The sequence below is a fragment of the Cygnus olor genome, chromosome 13 (genome assembly GCF_009769625.2).
Source record: "Cygnus olor isolate bCygOlo1 chromosome 13, bCygOlo1.pri.v2, whole genome shotgun sequence".
NCBI classification, from domain to species: domain Eukaryota; kingdom Metazoa; phylum Chordata; class Aves; order Anseriformes; family Anatidae; genus Cygnus; species Cygnus olor.
In genome coordinates this window covers 734,787-753,953 of record NC_049181.1, presented here as the reverse complement: position 1 = coordinate 753,953, position 19,167 = coordinate 734,787, and the positions used below count along the sequence as shown (strand labels likewise).

General features: G+C 60.2%; 1 protein-coding gene across 5 annotated transcripts in view; it reads right to left on the bottom strand.

Moving 5' to 3' along the window:
• The window catches only part of STARD8 (StAR related lipid transfer domain containing 8), a 61,147-nt gene that overhangs the window by 16,302 nt on the left and 25,678 nt on the right, over positions 1–19,167 (bottom strand). The window contains exon 1 of one of the 5 annotated variants that reach the window (XM_040572149.1): positions 8,407–9,319. The exons of 3 other annotated variants lie outside the window; for them this stretch is intronic. In XM_040572149.1, the coding sequence (XP_040428083.1) occupies positions 8,407–8,479 (73 nt within the window). In that variant the 5' untranslated portion in view covers positions 8,480–9,319. Of the gene's footprint in view, positions 1–535; positions 850–8,406; positions 9,320–19,167 lie in introns of those variants that run through there. One more of the 5 variants, XM_040572150.1, reaches the window with a different exon arrangement.

Genomic DNA, 19,167 nt, shown 5'->3' with positions numbered 1-19,167 from the left:
TTGGGACGTTCTGGGGAGGAGGTTCGGAACGAGCATCTGAACGCGGGTCCAAGCTGCGCAGCTGCCCTCAGCCGCGTCCTGAGCCCTGGGGGAAGGGCAGGGCTCAGAGCCAGGAGCCCTCGGCAGCCCCCCCACCGCGGCACGGCGAGCCCAGCGCTCGCAGCCCTCACACCACGGTGCCTGGGGGGGACATGGGGTGGGTGACACCGAGCTCCTCACGCTGCCACCCCACGCTCACAGCCACACAGCCTCGCCCGGACCCTCCAGCACCCTGCCCCTGCCCCTTCCCCTCCTTTGCTCAGGGCTGGGCCGTTGGCCGTGGGGCCACCACGGCCAGAGGTTCAGGTGCCCCCAGCCAGGACGAGGAACGCAATCCTCCCAACCCGCTGCTGCCCCACAGAGTCCGAATCCCCCCCACCCGCAGGAAGGGATGGGTCTGGCACTTCCACCCCCCAAAAGGGACAGCAGAGGGAAGGGAAGGGCAGCCGGGAGCAGAGCCGTGCACCCTCCCGGCGTGCCCTGGTGCCCCGCTTACCCCTTACGGCAGCGGGACCGAGCCGGTAGAAGAGCACGCCTGAGGTGCCGGACGGGTCTGCGCAGGGACGTGCGGGAGCCACGGGACACCCAGCGCAGCCACGGGCAGCCTGCGCCCGCCGGAGCCCCCGCACATCGCCCCGTGGACGCGGGGAGGCAGAGCGAGACGTTTTGGTCCCCCCGCAGGCTGCCGGGGCCACGCTACCTGTCCTCGCCCCGCTCTGGAGCCGGGCACCCCGCTTCGCCTGCTGCCAGCGCCGTCCCCAAAGCCCCGCGTGGAGCCCCGGCGCCCGCCCTGCCCCAGCAGCCGCAGGAGCCTCCCCGCGCTGGCACAGAGAAGGCTTCCAAGTGTCCCCGTCCCGGACGGAGCCGGCCGCCGGCTTCCTCCTCCCACCGCCCTTTCCACAGAAGTACTTTCCCAAGGAAGCACAGGAAAGGATCTTTCCGAGTCTCGATGAGAACGGGCAGAAAAACACTCGTGCGAATGACACAGGCGGCTTGTGAACGGCCTGCGGGGGACTCGGCGGCGGCAGGACCGTGGCCGGATGCCGTGACGGGGTCACCCATCACGAGCCGCGCCTGCGGTGCCATCGGGGCACGGCGCCCCGAGGTGCGTGACCGTCACCACCCCGCGGCTCTGGCACCGCAAGCGCACCGCAGATAACGGCGGGGTCTGTAAAGCCCGGAGCGCTGCCATCGTGGATGTCACAGACGTCGGGGGGGGGGGAAGAAGGGCCGGCCAGTTCCTGCTATTTTTAGATGGGTTTCCTAAGAGGACGTACGCAACCCTTCCCTCTCCCTGTGTTTGCATTACTCCAGCTGTCGGTACCAGCAGCAGCACTCCGACCTGCTGGCCAGCTCACCCAGATTTGGCAGAGGAGTAAAGACACAGACGCAGAGCTGCCGGCGCCTTCCATGAACGCAGCTGGCAGGTAGATGGGCAACCCGGTCACAGCTCCCGCATCAGAGAGAGCTCTCCGTGTGAGCTGAGCTCTCGGCAAGCAGCCGGACATCCCCACGAGGGAAAGCCAGCACCAACACTCCCGCTGGAAAAAGCTCCTGCTGGTGCACAGCCCCTGCAAGCCACCAGAGAGTCCCCCAGGCAAAGCTTCTGCCCTCTTCCAGCAGCCGCTGGGTGGCACGGCCCAAGGAAGAGGCACCACAGGCACCCTCCCCATCCCAACGCTCCCGCCCCCAACAACAGGGACAGGCGCTGCCCCACACAGGTCCCCAGGGACGAGGCCCGGCAGCACGGGGGCTGCGCCCACTGCTGGGACGGGGCAGGGGAACGAAGGGATTCGGGAAGGAGATGGCAACTGGGGCCGACCGCACGTCCCAGCACCCCGCAGTGGGGATCGGAAAGTGAAAATGAGGTAAGAGGCTCTCATTTTGCTAGTCAAAGTGGAAGAAAAGGACAAACGCTCCTCTCGCACCCACCCCGCAGCACAGTCCCTGCACCACGGCACTGCACACAGCTGCGGGACGGCGCGGGGGCGGGAGGGGATGTTCGGAGGCTGGCGCTCCTCCCTCGAGTCCGCCGGGGACACAGCTTCCCCACGCCATCGCTGCGAGCTCCGGGAGTGGGCGTGGGTGGGCAGACGCCCAGGAGATGCAATACAAGGTCAGACAGGTCTAAAACGAGCAAGCTGAATCACTGGAAGCAAACGTAATTACTGATAGGAAAAGCACTTCCCAGAACCCCGGCTCGGCACTTTCGCTTTAAAATAAATGACAAAAAACGGAGAAGCAACACCCCGGGACCGAGCCTCTCCGAGCAAGTTTCCAAATTCCCCGTAAAAAGCCCCCCACACCCAATTAGTGAGGGAAAAGAAAACCACACCATCACATCGCCCCTGCATTACATCATGGAAAGCCAGGAAATCGGACGCCGGGCAGATGCAAGCGGGAGCAGCCTCCGGCTGCCGTGCGCCAGCGCGGGAACCTCGCTGTGTGCGTGCGTGTTTTCTTTCCATCACACTTCAAAACAAACTGTTGCCTACAACGCTGGATATGCAGAAGCTCAGCTCCTCTTCCTGGCTTGTACGCAGAAGTCCTCGCCTATTTTTACAGAAAGAACAGAAAATCCCGGTACGCTTCCTAAACCAGGGGTCGGTGCCGTGGCCGCTTAAGCTAGCGAGGATCCGAAATACCCATCTCACACGGGAAACCCGCTGCCCACGCCTGCCAGCGGTTCTGGGGCCAGCAGCAGTGCCGGTGCCACCCAAGTCAGAGGATTCAGTCCTGCCTGCGGCGCCCAGCTCTGTGCTCAGAGCGACCAGCGCCGGGTTTGGCATCACTCAGACACTCCAGAGGGCCAGGTGCGGACCCCTCGGTCCCGAACGCCCGCATCCCTCCCCCTCGGCGGGCCCAGCTGAGGACACAGCCCCAGGGCCGCACACCCTGCTCACCCCGAAACAGCGCGAAGGAAACAAAACGACGGGGATCCCCCCATGCCCTTCCCCAGAGGCTTCACAGCAGGGGAGGGACAACGGCTGCAGCTGCTGGCGCCCGAGCCCTCGCGCCAGGAGCAAGCCCCGCGCTGCCGCCCACGCCTGCCCAGCTCCGTGTACCACGTCCCGCGGAGCGGGCTCTCCCCGCGCCAGCCGGGTGCCTGGAGCCGGGAGAGGGCACCGAGCCGCGGGCATCCCCCGTCCGCGCGCGGGCTGGCACGCTGCGCTGAGAACTGCGGACCGTCTGCTGCCTGCCCGCTGGCTCCCAGCGCGACCCAGCAAACCGCAGGGATTTCAAAGCTGCAAGTGCGGAGAGGGCACGGAGGCAGGAATGAGAAGCTCGCTGGACGCCGTCCCAGACGCGGTGGGTTTCCATAATTAACCTTAGCACCGCGAAGAGGTCTCTCCGGTTTTGGGAACTGCTGCTTGCTCTGTCAGCAGCGGGGAATTGTCCGGATGCCTCCACCGGGCTCCGAGGAGCACCGTGGCACCGTGCGGCCGAGCTGCAGCAGGGAGGTGACGGTGTGGTGGCACCGCCAGCCCCAGATGGCACCGGAGCCGGTCACTGCCCTGCTCACGCTCTAGATGTGCGGCGCGTGGTGCAGGATGAACCAGGGAACACCGGGGGGAACTGGCTGCCAGAGGCGACGCGGAGGCGCCGTGCCCACGTGGCTGCGCCACCGTTGCCTCGCGCCTGTGAGGACAGAGGCAGGGCTGCCCGCAGTGCTCAGTGCCCAGCGGGGTCGGGCCTGGGGAGGGAGAGGCCGGCCCAAAACCACCCACGCAGCACCACAGCTGCACGTAACTCCAGCTACTAGCTGAGCAGGACGGCTCGTGTGTCCTTTCCTGTAAACAGGCCCACCGCTAGTCTGGGTTCTGCTCCCTTCCACTCTCATGAAAGTTAAAGCGAGACGCAACCAGGTTTGTTTCCTTCTGTACTTTAAAGAGGAGAAAACTCCTCCCCTTTCACTGCGGGCGCTGGGGCGATACAGCCCCGCATCACCTCCGGGGAAGGCAGCGCTCATCTCCTGCGGCAGCGCAGGCTCCCCTCCCGTCCCGGGGCACCACTGCAGGCCCCGCGAGGGAAGGCTGAGCCAGCAGGAGCCGTGCGCGGCGCCCTAGGGTGCACAAGCTGCAGGAGGGGGCGCAGGACGCGGGACACGGCGGGCGGCACGGCCAGAGCGAGCCCGGCCCGCCCGGCACCGCCGCGGCTCCCAGCCACCCCCGGCTCCTCGCTGCGGGCAGGGGCCGGGGCCGGGAGCCGGCGGCCGCTTCTCGCTCGGTTTGAGGCTGAGCCCGGCGGCGGGCTGCACAAAGGCCGGTCTGTGTGCGAGCGAGCTGAGGCGCTCGGTACGGGGGCTGGAAGCGAACGCGGTCACTTCCTCCCCGAGGCGTAATTATAGACACGCGCTCCCCACAAGCATTTCCACTCCTCGGTGGCTTCTCGCACCTCTGGCCACCCCAGGATTCCTCCTCGTGGCCCTCGGCTGCAGGCTGCACCCAGCAGCCCTCAGAGCACTGGCGCGGCCGGGGTTAGATGTGCAGAGGCTGCGGGCTGCTGCTGCAGAGCAGGTGTCTGGTGGGGACATGGGAAGGGACGGGGCGCCCACGGGAAAAGAAACAAAGGGCCAGGAAGGGCCAAGACCCTCATCCGTCCTCCTCGCTCCCCACCTGTGCTCCTCCAGCTGCTCCGAGCCCAGCAGTGCACGGGCAGGGCAGGAGCCCCCACCCCGGGCAGTTGGAGCCCCCGCTGCAGGAGGACAGCCAGCGGGACCCCCCTGCCACGGCCGGAGATGGCAACGAGCACCGTGGGTCCCCGGCTCCAGCCCGCGCCGTGCTCTGCCCCAAGAAGACGGGGCGGCGCTGGCACGGCCGACAGATTGCGTCTGACCTGGTCTGGACTCAGGGTTGAGCGGGCAGTGTCTTCTCTTTGGCACTGGTCATGTTATTCCCTTCCCGGGTTTACAGATGACATTTGCCCTCATTTGCTGCCTGTACCTACACAAATGCACACATACGTACAGGGGACAGAGAAGACAGTTACGAAGACGGTGCTGGTGTGGCTGAAGCATCCAGCAGGGCTGCAAGTGATGCCTGTAGCGGTGACCGCACTGCACCAGCAGGAGCTATATGCTTGCACTTCGCCACCCTTTGACAAGCTAAGAACAGCGAGCCACTCCTGCGCAACTCAAAGGAGAGAGCCGAAGGAAAAACACGGCACCCAGATGGGTAGAATAAAAAAGCAGCAGCTCTGCAGCAGCCCTGCAGCAGCTCTCCACATTTCCCTCTTTCACACACACACGCAAACAATCCTGGGCCTGCAGTCGGCGAGCAAACCAACCACGGGGACAAACAGCAGCCTGCAGGTGTGCAAACGCAATTACTGCGCTCCCGAGGGGCCCGGCGAGGCTCATTCGGCCCTCCCAAGGTGTACGGCTGTATCAGCCGCGGGGGTTCTGCTCCAAAACGCACATAAGCGCACAAGCATTTTCTGCAGCCTGTGCACCGTGCCAAGAGAGCAGACTCGTCCCTCCTCCTAATTCAGGCCCCTGACAATCCAACCACTGATTTATTGAACATATGTTCTCTTCCACATGCGTGTTTCCACTCCTCAGGTGGCCGTGGTGGCTGGGTGCTCTAATTCCTGATACTGGAAACCCAGAGGAGAAGCAAGATGAAAACAGCTACTCGGACGTTCAGCAAAACTAATGCTCCTTGCCCATCCTGTATCCCACCCTTTCTAAAACTGCACTGTTGTTTTCCTGTTGGTCATCCCACGGATCTCACGCGCGCTTTGTTTGGACTAGCGGACGCCTTCCCCGCGGCCGGGCTCTGCCAGAGACCCCCCCTGACGGCGCTGGGGCACGGCGCCCGCCGAGGAGGAACCCCATGATGCGTGTCTTTACCTTGACAAAAATAAGATTCCATTTTTCCACTGCTTGGAAGCGTTTCAGAGCCAGCCCCGCCAGCGAGATGCGCTTGCAGCCCAGTGCCACCTCTGGCACGCCGTCAGGCTGCGCCCAGGGAGCTGCGCCACGGCGCTGCTCTCGCCACGGCACCGGCACTGCATCAGAGACCCGACACGAGCTACCACTGAAGGCCAGCGGTCAGGGCACAGGAAAACTACAGGCGTTGTGCTCTAAAGCCAGGAACTGGTAGCAGCTCAGCTCTCATCTTTGCAGAGAGCTCTCAGCCCGGTAACGTACGCAGCCGATGCAGGTTTGTATCCCCGGGCGGCGCAACCTGCGGAAACCTCTCCTGCACTGCATGCCTGGCAGCTCTCCTCAGCTCCCTCCGCTTCTAAGGCCAGGTATCACGAAGCACTGATTTGCTCGAGACATGAAGGAGTTTCCCCGTTTTTGTGCATTCAGTTAGAAGAAACACCTGTCTCTGTTACCAGGGGAACCCCACACGGGCTCCCTGCTGCCTTTTGGTGCTGCCCAGAAGCAGAACCCAGCGTCACGCAGCCGAGGCGCCGGGAGCCCCGCGCGGCCCCTGGGGACCGAGAGCCCGGAGCCAGGGCTGGGCAGGCGCTGCCACAGCCCCGGCACAGGAACGCTCCCCTGCAGGAGGAAACAGGCACCGAGTTCTCGGCAGAGGCACGGGGCTTACTTCAGGGCTCTTCTCTTTTTAAACGCCACCATACAAAGGTAAGCCAGAATCAAGTGTTTCTCCAGCTGTGCGCAATAACCTGCCCACCTTTTCTGCCTGACCACTCCCCGCGTTTCGGACGCTGAAACAGGACCCCGAGGCCGTCCCCCCGCCTGCGTGCGGCGTGCCACGGACTGCCACGGACTGCCGTTCGCCTTGGCCAAGCCCCGTCTGTCAGCCGGTCCCTGCATCTCCGTACTGCATCTGCTCACCGGGGAGCTGTGCCGGCGGAGGTGCCCAGCGACTCCGCACAGGTGCCCGCGCGTGCTCCTCGGTAACTTGTGCGCGATCCCACCACGCTGCCGGCTCCAGGCTTTTAACAGCACGCAACCCAGCACGCGCAGATAGGTGATGGCCATACCACCCCTTAGCCTGCCCCCAGCACGCTGAGCATTTCAATAACAAAACACGGAGCGTTTTCCCCACTCCACAGCCTCGCTTTGTGCGAAGCCCACTGGGACGGGCACGGCAAAGCCCGCGTGGCTGCGCCCCGCTCCCCCTCCGCAGCGCCTGCTGGCGCGCAGCTCCCAGGCCTCCTACAGCTCTTCCAGAGAAAACCGCAAATCAAGGCGTAAAAACAAAACATAGGAACACAGCTTCAAAACGCAGCCAAATAACGTTTCTCATGCAAATGCAGGCTGCATAAGCTGGGGCAGGACTTTCACTCCGCCCATAGGATCTCTCCCACCTGGAGCATTAAGGGATTAACAACAAGTTACAGATCCCTCTTGCTGTCCAAAGCACACAAGCGCTCCGCTGAGACCCTACCGGCATTGCTGGTGCGTTGGTCACCGGCACAGCTGCGCGGCAGTTCCCGGGCAGGAATTTCCATTTGCTGCGAGCGCGCACCCGTCCCCTCCCCGCCCCGCAGCTCGCCCTTCACCGCGGCGAGGCTCTTTCCCTCTCCTCCCCCCTCCTTCCTGTCCTCCTGTCCTCCATCTGAAAACTGCCTTTCAACGAGCAGGCGGCGGTGGGCCACCGAACGTCCCCGTGGCAGGGCTGGCACGTCAGCGTGCCCCGGCGCTCCCGGCCAAAGCGGGCTCCCGACCCCGGGCGCTCTCGCTGCCTGGCCGGGGCTGGGGGCAGCGCGCACAGAAGGGCGTTTTGGCACGGCCTCAGGAAACAATCAAAGGTTCCTAAGAGCTGGCATGCCACGGAGTCACAGCGCTTTCACCAGCTTGGCTGACTCGGTGAGAAATAAGCCCAAATATTAAAGAGGCTCCAGATCTACTGTGTCTGCAGCATCTTAAGCAGGGAGCGGAGGGGTTGAAATGAAAGCCGCACACCACGTAACTGAAACCAGTCTGCACTTTGTCGCATCCATTTCCCCTCTCCTTCCTATCGAGCACAACCACACCCTAAATATTAGTGCCTTCATCTTATCAGGGGCTTGGGGCTCGCATCTGGGCAAGCAACCGTGGCAGTGACTGCAGCCCCTCGCCCTGCGGGAGGCTTGCGCCAACACAGAAGCCACAGACCAGTTCAAGGAAAAAAAATAAGAAAAGAAAAAAAGGTAAAGGAAGATCTGTTCTGTTTTTCAAAACAGAAAGCTTAACAACAAAACAAATCGCACCTCCTAACCCTTCCCTCACCCTGCAGTGTAAAAGCCAAAGCAAACTAACTAACTGCAAAGGAAATGCTGTTTTCAAGAAATCTCTGACAAGGAAAAAGGTCATCCCACAGACTTTTCCATCTCCCCCTTTAAAGCACGTTTGTTGGCTGAAAGCTTCTACGGGATGAAAATACAGAGCTGGGGTACGAGCAGACTCACCATGGCAGAAGCTGTTAATCCTGGCTTTGTTCATTGGAGACTGTGACTTAAATGCAGAAAGGAATATCAGCATGACCACTGCCCTCCTGGCCCCGCTTCAGCCACGCTGGGCACCATCCACGGGCAGCGAGAGGGCTCCTGGCCAAAGACCTTCCCGGCGGCAGGCAGCTGGAGAGCTCCGATTTTTTCCATGCGGGCCTAGCGTACCGAGCTTCTAAAACCTGCCCTTACTGACCTGGCACGTACAGAAAGCCGTCTAATTTCTCTTCAGAAACAAACAGGATATCTACGCCTGTGCAAAAGGCTGAACTGTTTAAATAGCAGGGGTGGGAGTAGGAGGGGGAGAGCGCACGAGAAAGCTAAAGCGATAGCGCATATGCATGCATGTACGCTGCTTAACTATTTCGAGCTCTCTGGAAGGGCTGCCGCAGGCCCGACAGACTGACTTCCCTCCCACGGTGACTCACGGACAGCAGCCGCCCTGCAGCACAGGGGCGTTCCTGTCCCCTGCAGACAGTGGGCGTGAGGTGCCTGGAGCCAGCACCGCGGCCGGCAGGCACTGGACGCCCGCCCCAGCCAGGCAGGCTGCAGCATTCAGTTGCGATTAGAAAGCCGAGGTACTTCGGGTCTCCCTGGGGTGCCCACGTCGCTTCCGGCAGAGCCTCATTTCGCCGGTGCAGGCTCTGCAGTGGGACTGCACAAAGCCGGCGGGGAGGCGCGGTGCCGCCCAAACCCCATCAGACGCCGGCTGCGCACGTCGCGGGGCTCCAGTCGCACTGAGCGGCTTCTGGTGGCCAATTGCTGGCAAACCGCAGAGAGCTGCGAACCGCTCCCAGCCAGGCAGGAGCGCGGGTGGATCCAGCCTTTTCCTACGGGAACCACGTCCTCTGGGAGAGCTGGCAGAACGGAAAGCAGGGACCGATGCCATCATAAACTTCCCAGTTCCTCAGGATATCAAAGGGGACCAAAAGCTTTGAAGAAATGGTTATTCGGGGAGAAGAATGGGAGTACCTGCTATCCGAGACATATGGACTTGATTGCCAAATTTGCCATATATTCATGGTTTGTGCTCAACCCACCGGTGCTTCGCTTTGCCGCAGGAGCACGCCTTCCCTTCACGCAGGCAGGACTCGCGCACTGTCAGGCAGGCTGCAGCTAAGGGGAGCAACATGCTCCGAATAAGAAGCTTTGGATGACATGGGATTAGCCCCCATAATGAAAAGCACATTCTCTGTAACTGCACTCTCCTCATCCAGCGTTTTTGGCACGAACCGTTTTACAGAACGAGCTGCGAGATCCCCTCGTTGGAGCGGGACCTGGCAGGGGAGCCCTCGGTCCGAATTGCAGAAGGGGACAGTTGATGGAGGGGGCTGGTAGATCCGTCCGAGAGCAGCCCTTGGCAGGGAGTGGGACGCAAACGCCCGCACGTGTGGCAGCGAGGGTGTCCCGCTGACACCAGGGAGTCGCCAGCAGATGCGGAGGCGTCTCCGTGGCCATCCAAGTTACCAATGACCATGTGCAAAATTTCCACCACCACGGGAGGAGCCCGAAGCTGCTTCCAAACGTGATCTCATGTCCTAGCGATGCAAGGAAGCACCGGGCCTCAGCGGCAGCGACGCCACGACCCTTCAGTGTGCTGTCAGGGAAGGTGTCGCGGCTGCTACCGGGCCCAGCCCACAACACGTACTGCAATAACGATGCTCAAGGATCCCACGAAGCTGTTTCGATGGAGCAGGTTAACGAGATCTCTGAACCGAGCACTCCTGATCCTCCTGGGGCTGAAAGCACCGCCAGACACGAGCCAGCAGCAGACACAGCCAGCCAATGCTAAGTAACAGCCACGCTTCGCAGCGAGGAAGGCCTTCTGGGCACAGGCCGCAGCAGGCACGCACTGCACACCAGGGTGATGACCACGGCGGGCTCTCTGAGAGGACAGGCGGCTCCGGACCGGCCCCCAGGTGCCACAGGCACATCCTGCCCGCTGCCACAGCCTCCCCTCGGCACGGGGACAGTGCTCCAGGTCTCCTCAGGAAGAGCCTCTTCCATCACGGCCCTGGCCGGACCTTCCTGTCATTAACGCTCCTGTGGCGCCACAGAAGGAAACCAGACCATAATTTCCAGTTGCAGCAAAAGGGCAGTGGCTGCCTCCTGGGTTTCCAGTCAGCCAACATTTTTAGGTGGGAGAGGAGGGAGGAGAGAGCCTGTTCTGGCTCCAAAGAGCTGGAGGAGACAGCCGGTCCAGTCCCCGTGCCTGGAGCGGACTGAAATGCTGCCCAGGAGAGGAGGCTGAGGGCGTCCCAGCACGAGTAGCTCCTTCCCGGGCACGCAGAAGGGCCCCGTGGCCCCGTCCCCTCGACGAGTGAGGAAGGCGGAGCTGGCAGAGCCCCTTCGGGGGGCTCCCTGGGGAGCTGCTGCCCTGCAGAAACACGGGAACGGGGCCCCAGCACCGGGACAAGACACGACACAGAGGCCTGTGGGTTGTGTTCTTGGTTCGTGCTTCTCCTTCTCAAACCAGTCTTTTCCTGGTCACTCTGAAGTACAGCTGCGGTGGTACCGACAGTTTTACCAGATATACCCCAGTTCAGCTGACAACAAGCTGTATGGCTTCAAGACCAACTCTCCAGCAGGTCATACTGCTGCCTTTAACACCAGGTTATTTATTTCCCACCCTGTTTCTGACACCTGGTGCAAAACACAATAGGACTCTCATCCGCAATGGATACAGCACTGCAAACCATCCCAGTCTCCCCTCAGCTTTCTTCTTTACACCCTGGTAGGTAAGGCAGACGGCAGTGCTGTAGGCAGGATGCCGACCCCAGGACCACAAAGTTCTCCTCCAAAACCAGAAACCTCCAGACCACGCTGTTGAAATGGGCTACAGCGGTGACACAAGCACGGCTCTGAGCACATAATCACCATGAACATGTGATGAGCAAGAGTGGAACCAGGTAACATGCAGCCGAGGTGTATGGAACCGACCTGAGCCCCACAAGCCTTTCTCTTCCCTGCTTCCACTCTTTCCCCATTGGAAGGAGACGGTGGTGGGGCTGGGCTCCAAGCTCAAGGCTTCCTTTTCTTTATGAAGCTAACGGGAGCTGCTGCAGAGAGCAAGCCAACAGACTTCTTCAGAAGTAGTTTTAAAGGATGTCACAGTTTTGCGAAGAGACAAAGGAATATTTTTTAAAAATACAGAAGTCTCCTTGCCAGGAATGTGGGGAATGTCAGGGAATATTACAAAACAGGATGCAAAAGCTGGCCTCGAGCGATGTTATAGACTCATATGCTGACCTGACAGTCAAGATGCTGAATCCCAATGGAAGAAGAACCATGCATCTACACTGGGAATTACGGACCCGGCTCACCTGGCCTGGTCCCGTCTGTCTGCATCCCACCAGAGAAGCCACCTCTGCCCGGGTCAGCTCTGCTCCCCTCCGCCCCAGACACCCTACCTACAGCCAACACGCAGCGTAACCCCAGGCCCTTAGTGCCCAACGTGGCATTTTCCGAGGAGCAGAAGCAAGCGAAGCCCGGTGGGACACGGCAAGGAGACTGCGCCCGTTGTGGCAGGGGGATCTGAGGATCCACGGAGGGAAGCGCACTTACCTGTAGCTGAAGGACCAGTCTTAAACCCCACACATCTCCTGTAAGCAATGGGAAGTGCTTCTCAGAGATGGTTAAAATGACTCTCTCTCTCCTTCAGTTTTGCTAATTAACCAGGCACTTCCCAGCCTTCTCAGGGTTTTACACGCAGACACACGCCCGCCCTCCTCACACAGCTACCCAGGCTCAAGGGAAGTTATGACGCCAAATGCATTAGACTGACTCCTGTGGCTGCAGACGGCAAGGTCAGAAATACAGGAAGACCTCCCTAGGGTCACGCCAAGGAGAAGCCCATGAGTTAGAAGACAGCAGGAAGCCCTAATTCAACACACCGACCATTCACGGTAGCAGCATTAGAAAACAGAGGCCAGTTACTTGCAAACGAGCTCCTTTTGGCAGGAACAGACATGCTTTTCCCAGCTTCCCTTCCATGTGAAAGTCCCTGTTTAAGCAGAAGGAGATTTGTCACAGCAAGACCTACTCGGGGCTTTTTTGCCTGGCTGAGTATTGACCCGAGAGCACAATGGCCCCACTTGTGCTTGTAGCCCGAGGGGCAACAACAAAGTGAGGAGGAGTCTGCAGCTCATGGGAGACAAATTCCCCTCCTGATGAAGGGCTTACTCATGGGGACTGGAGAAAGTGACTCCAGCCCACGTTCGATGCTCCTCGGGGGGGTTATATTAGCAAAGCTTTGAAATAAAATAGTCATATCAGGATCTTCACCTACAGCGAGCCCTCCAGCAAAGCCTCCACTGCAGCAGCCAGGTGGGCACCGTCCCGCAGCACAGCCGCTGGGCAGGAATACAGAGGGAAAGGCTTTCGGAGCTGCTCAGGGCTCCTTGGCCAGCGGGCAGCCGGCCGGGAAGGGCACTCGGGCAGGGCTCAAAGTCCCCCTGAGCGCCCGAGCGTTGCGGAGCGAGGACCTTGGCAGCAATATCCACCTTTCCTGAGCCTCGGGGCAGCTCCCAAACCGTGGAGCCTCCCATTGCCACCTCAACCCCACTCATGGATGGCTCGCATGGAAGCATTTCACTCACCTAAGCTTCCACAGCATTCATCCTCATGTCTTTCAGAACAATGCTTTAAAATATTGACACCTTCTCAAGCCATGCTCACTGGCATGCGGTCGTTCTTCTGTTGATGTTTCTCAGGAAACCTTTCCCTGAGAAAACTTCTACCTCAGAGCCGCAGGCTAACGTCACTTGTGGTAAATCAATCAGCTCGCTACTTTCTAGGACTCATCCGTGTCTATTTTTATGAGTCACTAATTTTTGACTCGCACGCATTTTCTGAAGGGACTCAGAGCCCTTAATGCACACTGGGTTTTCACAAGTGGTTAGAAAACCGAGTGCTGAGCTGCCTTGAAACGTCTGCTGCACAAGTCTCTGCTCCTGTTCCTTTGCAAAAAGCCAGCCCCTGTGCTCCAGCAGGGCTCGCTCAGCCTCGATGGCACCAGCACGCCGACCGCAGCACCCGTACCTCGCTTCTGTCCGGAACAGCGCACGATGCAGCACGGGCACGCGCTGTGCTGAGCGCCCCGCTCCACCTGCCCCGGGGGCACAGCCAGGCAGCCCCACGGGAGCAGCAGTGCCCTGTCCCCCCACACTGACGTGCTCCACCAGCACCACCGGGTCTGGCAGAGCTTGCCCGCGCTCCTTTTTCCTTATTTGCTCTCCTTCTTTACGAGCCCTGCCTGCTGTTACTACTTTCCCCGTCCGGATAAGGAGCCGTTACTGGATAAATTACATGTGCCAGCCCGCTGGGCCGGAGAGATAAGGCAGCAGGAAGCGGGGTACCCGCAGCTGGCACCACGTCCCCCCAGCCACCCCCGGCCCCAGCAGCTCCGTGACAGAGGCGGACTTTGGCGCCCAGCGAGCACCCAGGCTCAGCGCCCTGGTCCAGTGCAGCAGGAGCCTCCTCTCCGCCGCCCTGCCCCAGGCACGCTGAAGGGGACAACAGGGGCATGACTTGCAGCAGGGAACTGGAGAAAAAGCGTCCAAGCCCCTGTCGTACCATCCGACACCCCAGCCGGCTCAGGAGCCTGGCAAGGTGACAAAAGTGCCTCGATAATGCACACAGAATTGCACAACATCTAGTTATATTTATCCATGCTGCCAGGAGACGTTTACGAGCACAGCCCCTGTTGGAGGAGGGGCACGCACGGCCAGAGAGCAGGAGATTTCGCCAAGGGAAGCAGCTGGGCAGGTGAGTGACTCTGCCAGCGCAGAGAGAAGCCCAAGGACATCTGAGATCACCACCTTCATGTTTAATGAGGAGATTGGGATCACAGAGGCTTCAGGTCTCATGAGGCAGGACTCCAGCCTGACCCAGAGCCAGGCAGAGCTCTCCCTGCCAAGGCAGATGTTCTTAATTCACCGTGCTTTCCTCTTCCCTATGGAGACGGAAGATGAAATGTCAGCGAACCTTATCAAACACAAATAATTTCAACTTCTGACCTTTTATTCTCTACCTTCCCTGACGGGCTGTGGCCAGAGAACAGGGATGTGAGCGGTGAACTCCCTCCCCGTGACCCTGCGTGGTGGACCCCAGCCCACCGCAGCATGGGAGGCGCCAGCCCAAAGCACCGCTCTGGCGGAGCGGGGAAGGGGCAGGGACCGTTGCACAAGCGGACAGCTAGCTCAGGGCTTGCTTAGCCGACAAGGGAGCAGGAAGGAAAAACATCAAACCGCAGACCTCTGCCGAGTGATTGGCGCTGCTTCCGGCAGCAGTTCTGCAGAGCTTAATTAATGAGCAAACATCTGCAGCTTCACATCCCGTAAAGAACATTCACAAAAGCACACTCCATTCATGCGAAGAAAAAAATAATAAAAAAAAATCATGGCTTTTTCAGCAGGTGGGAAAGCTGGAGGACACGAGAGGAGAGGCAGGGCAGCGCTGCCGTGCTCGTGCCCCGGGGACGGCGTGCTCCCCGCTGCGGCTTCCTGCGCAGCCCGGTGCCGAAGGAAGAGCTCTGCGGCACACCCAGCTCCTCTCGAAGCAACTGGCACAGGCTCTGCTGTCAGCGAAATGCAATCCACCCAAAATTCACCTCCTCGGGCAGCCTCAACCAGGTCCCAACCTGCCTCCAGCTCCCCGCTGCCCAGAAGCCCTCAGCCACTTGCCGGTCACCAACTGCGTGCCGCGCGCCCGAGCACACGGTCACAGCCAGCAGCAGCCCCGCGCCCCGGCCACGCAGCACCAGGCAGGAAAGCTTTGACTTACCGGCAGGCTCTGACGCTCCTCCTCCTCACCCACAGCTTTAATCCCACGCCAGCCACCACAGAGCTCCCTCCCAGTGTCTGGGGACTGGTCAGGGAGGACGGGACTGGGAATGGTGGGGGCACCCCACGTGCCCCTTTCAGCCTGCATGCTAGAGCAGGAGCGCGCCTCGCATCGGGCGCGAACAGACCCTCACCCAACGCCCCGGCTGCCAGAGGCCCCCAGGGACCCCCCAGCTCCATCTCACCGCGCCGCCCGGAGCCAGGCGGTCTGAAACAGGAAGGATGCGGCGGCACACCTCGGCCACAGCAGGTGTCCCCGCGCATTTCACTTTTTCTCTAAAAAGCAGAATTAAAAGCGTACTTCGAAGAATTAATAAAACCAACAGCGCCATCCTGTTCTCACGACGCCAGGGAACGAGGCCACCAAAACCCACGCGCAGCCCTGCCGCCCCGGCCGCCCCGAGCTGCCAGCAGCACGGCTCTCCCAGGAGCTGCCCGAGGAGAAGAGGAGAAGAGGTGAGGCCCCCCTGGCAGCCGCCGCGCTCCCACCGCCTGCGCACGCCCTCGGCAGGGCCCCCACTTGCCTTCCAGGGTGCTGGCAAACGCTTGCTTTCCTCCTCCAAAACGCCGGGGTTCAAAGTCGCTGTGCTGAAGGACCCCTCAGAGGTCAGCTACCGGACTCCCACAGCTTTGTCTGCAGGTTGGTTGCTCCCCGCTGACAAGAAAAGCGGAATTTCCAGCCTTTTACCACCAAAACAGACTTCACCCACCGCCCCTTCTAGCAGGCTGCGAAGAGACCAGCCTCCTGTTCCACAGACAAACACACTTGTCATATTCGTAGCAGCTGTTCAAGGAGCATATCACTATTTTCTTCATTTCCTATTTAACCGTCCTACTGGAAAAGCAGTTCAGACTTTTTTGATTTCTGGATCAAATGCTCCTAATCAGGGACAACAGCCAGACGGCGTTTTTGCAGTTACCTGCCAGAGGCAGTCATGGTGTGAATGCTCACACGGTTACAAGTCTGAGAGCAGTCTGCAAATTTTTTTAGTCGGGGAAACTTAAGGGACGCAAAACACAAAGGTGAGGAGTAAGACAGGGCACAAACACAGCCGAAGCCAAGTGATTTTGACTCTGAAACGGGCAGGGCCAAGGCATTCCTCGTTCTGCTGCGGATGGATCGGCTCCGCGGGACGAGTGGCACGCGCTGAGCACGCAGGTGCTGCAGCCTCCTCTGGAGCCTCGTCCTCCTCCCCACCCTTGTACCACAGGTAATGCTGAGGTAGGGCTCAGGGGCTTGCCACAAACACAGCCTCGGGTTTCTGAGGGATAGCAGAGCTGCTCAGAGCCCTCAGCAGCCTCGCTCCCTCCAAAGGCTCAGCGGGACGGCGCAGCCCTGCAGGCATCGGGACCCCCGGGAGCACAGAGCAGCCCTGACCCCGTCCCTGTCCCACGGGCACGCTGAGCAGCGGGATCGTCACCTGCTCCCACCCCGCACCAACCCCTCAAGGAAAGCGTACTCGGAAGAAGCCTTGCCCCAAGATAGCCCCCATTTCTACACGGAGCCAGTTCTCTCCCAGAAAGGGAAGGAACCATAAAACAGCTTTGAACAGAATCGTGTTCAGGCCCTTAAACATCACGCGTGGCAGGATTACCCTGAAGCAGGGCAGGAAGCCCCCCCGGCTGCCGCTCCAAGCCCCGGAGCACGCGGCGGTGGCAGCGGGAGGACCGGCTTCCCCAGCACGCCCCCAGGGAGCTTCTTCACACCCGCTTCTTCTGCGGTACCTGGGAAAGACCCGAGAAGGACGCGGCTGCCTTCGGGCTGGGAATAATCCTTGTCACACCGACCAGCATCACCTGACGGTATGTACCCGCTCCTCCAGTTCCTTCCTCTTTGACAATTCGAGGGCAAACCGCTAGGTCAGCAGCTGTCCTTGCACGTGGCCCAGCACAAGACAATCCTGGTGTGCAGCCGAAAAGGCCGGGGAGAACAATGCAGTATTCTGTAACCGCTCTGCGCTGCTTCTTGTCTCCATCTCAGCAGCTGGCATCTGGTCACGGGCCCCAAGGCCTGATCCCCTTCGGACACGGGGGATCCCACAAGCAGCACGGTATGTGCAAGGCACGTGGGGCGTTTTGACTCGGCGTGTCTTTGAGCAGAAATGGCACCACGAAACATCCCCAGACGGGCGCTACGGGAAAACCGAGCATCTCCTGCTGAAGCGGCAGCCAAACCAAGGCAGCACCTGCCAGCCCCAAAGCAGGCACCTGCCTTTCTAACCCAAACAGAGGCAACCTCCAGCAAGCCTCCCAAACGTTTTCAGAGGCTATCTACAAAACACCAGTGCTCCCAGTTCAGCCTTGTCACACCGCCTCATGGCCACTGGTATTTCATGGCTGGGACTGCCACTGCTCAGGCCGCCAGCGCTGAGCGACGCCACCAGCGGCCCCAACAGATATAGGGCCAGGAGCCAAGGCGAAACAATGAAAACCATTTACAGGGCAGGAAGCCGCATCTGCTGGATGAAACGCTATCTTCAAACAAGACGTGTTTGGATAACTCCAGTTTCATAACTCGCCTCTTCCGATGTTAGGAAATCACAGTAATAAAAAGAAAACAAAATGGGGGAGAAGAAACTTGGCATGGGGAACAATGGGAGAATTGCTTGAGACACGGAGGTTAACCCAACCTGCTGCGTCTTATCCCAGGGGCAGCTGGGGCTCCTGCAGCAAGCCCCAAGGGTTTTGCACAAGAATAAATGTCTGATCAAATATCAACGGGAAAAGAGTTAAATCTGCTCAAGATCTGCTCAAGAGCACAATACGCTTTGATGATCTTATATATTCCTTGCTTGCTTTTTTGTTTTTAACAGAAATCAGCGTTATCTTGGGGGATAGGGAGAGCAAAATTAGACAGAGATGGTGAACAACGGGCCCCAGAATTTGGGTTCTGGCAGGCCTCATCTTCGTCACCTTAAAGGCTTTAGAGGGCGGAAAGGGATGACAGCCACCTCTTTCTGGCACTGACCGCTCCTGGGGCAAGACAAGGCAGCTGCTTCTGGTGTTAGCCGTGGTGAAGGATGGTGAGGATAAACCCGCCTGCTCCATAAATGCCAAACGCTAACCTAAAAGCCTGCCTGGCTGTTGTAGAGAAGGGCGTTTAATGGTGCCTTAGCAGGTCACTACTTCGCAGGGAGGACAAGGAGGACAGAACACAGCAGCTCCTCACCTCCAAGCGCAGGGCAGCTGCTCTCTGTAGGCCCTGCCCCACGTGTCACGAATTCCCACCAAGGTTGCTGCAGCAGCACTGAGACCAACTGGAATCGAGCCCCCTTGCTGGCGCCAGCTTCGTTTTCCAGAGCCCACCGTCCCTCTCCGATGCCTTCTGCAGCCAGAGCCGTGCCCGCTGGGCGCTGCCGGGGCGCGCGGAGCACCACCGGGGTGTGCGGAGCACCGCTGGGTGCTGGTCCGGGTCCCCAGCTCCCGATGGGGCACGGCAGCAGCAAGAGCGAGGAGGGAGCTTAAAGCAAGGGGGGTGCTGTGATGACACAGCTCAGTAAGGGGATTTTGTTCCTGTCTGAACACGGAGGGTTTGACACAGATGAGGTTTTGCTCCCCCCCGGCCAGCGTTGCTCCATCCTGCTCGGCGTGACCCCCCCGTGTGCTCCGGGTTTCTGGCATCCCGGTGAGGGCCTGCTCGCCCCGCTCGGCCCCCACCCTGCTCCTTCCCCGCCCCGCGGCCGCCGCCTCGAACAATTTGGGAGAAGGAGCCAAAAGCTGAGGTCACTCGACCGGGGCACCGGCCCCCTCCCCACCGACCTCCGCCCCCCGCCCCCTCCCCAGTCCAAATATAAACTTGCTTACAGGAAATGCCTTAAAGAAAAGGCACCTCCCTGAGTCCCGAAGAATGCCCAGAAAATAAACTGTCTCTGGACATGAA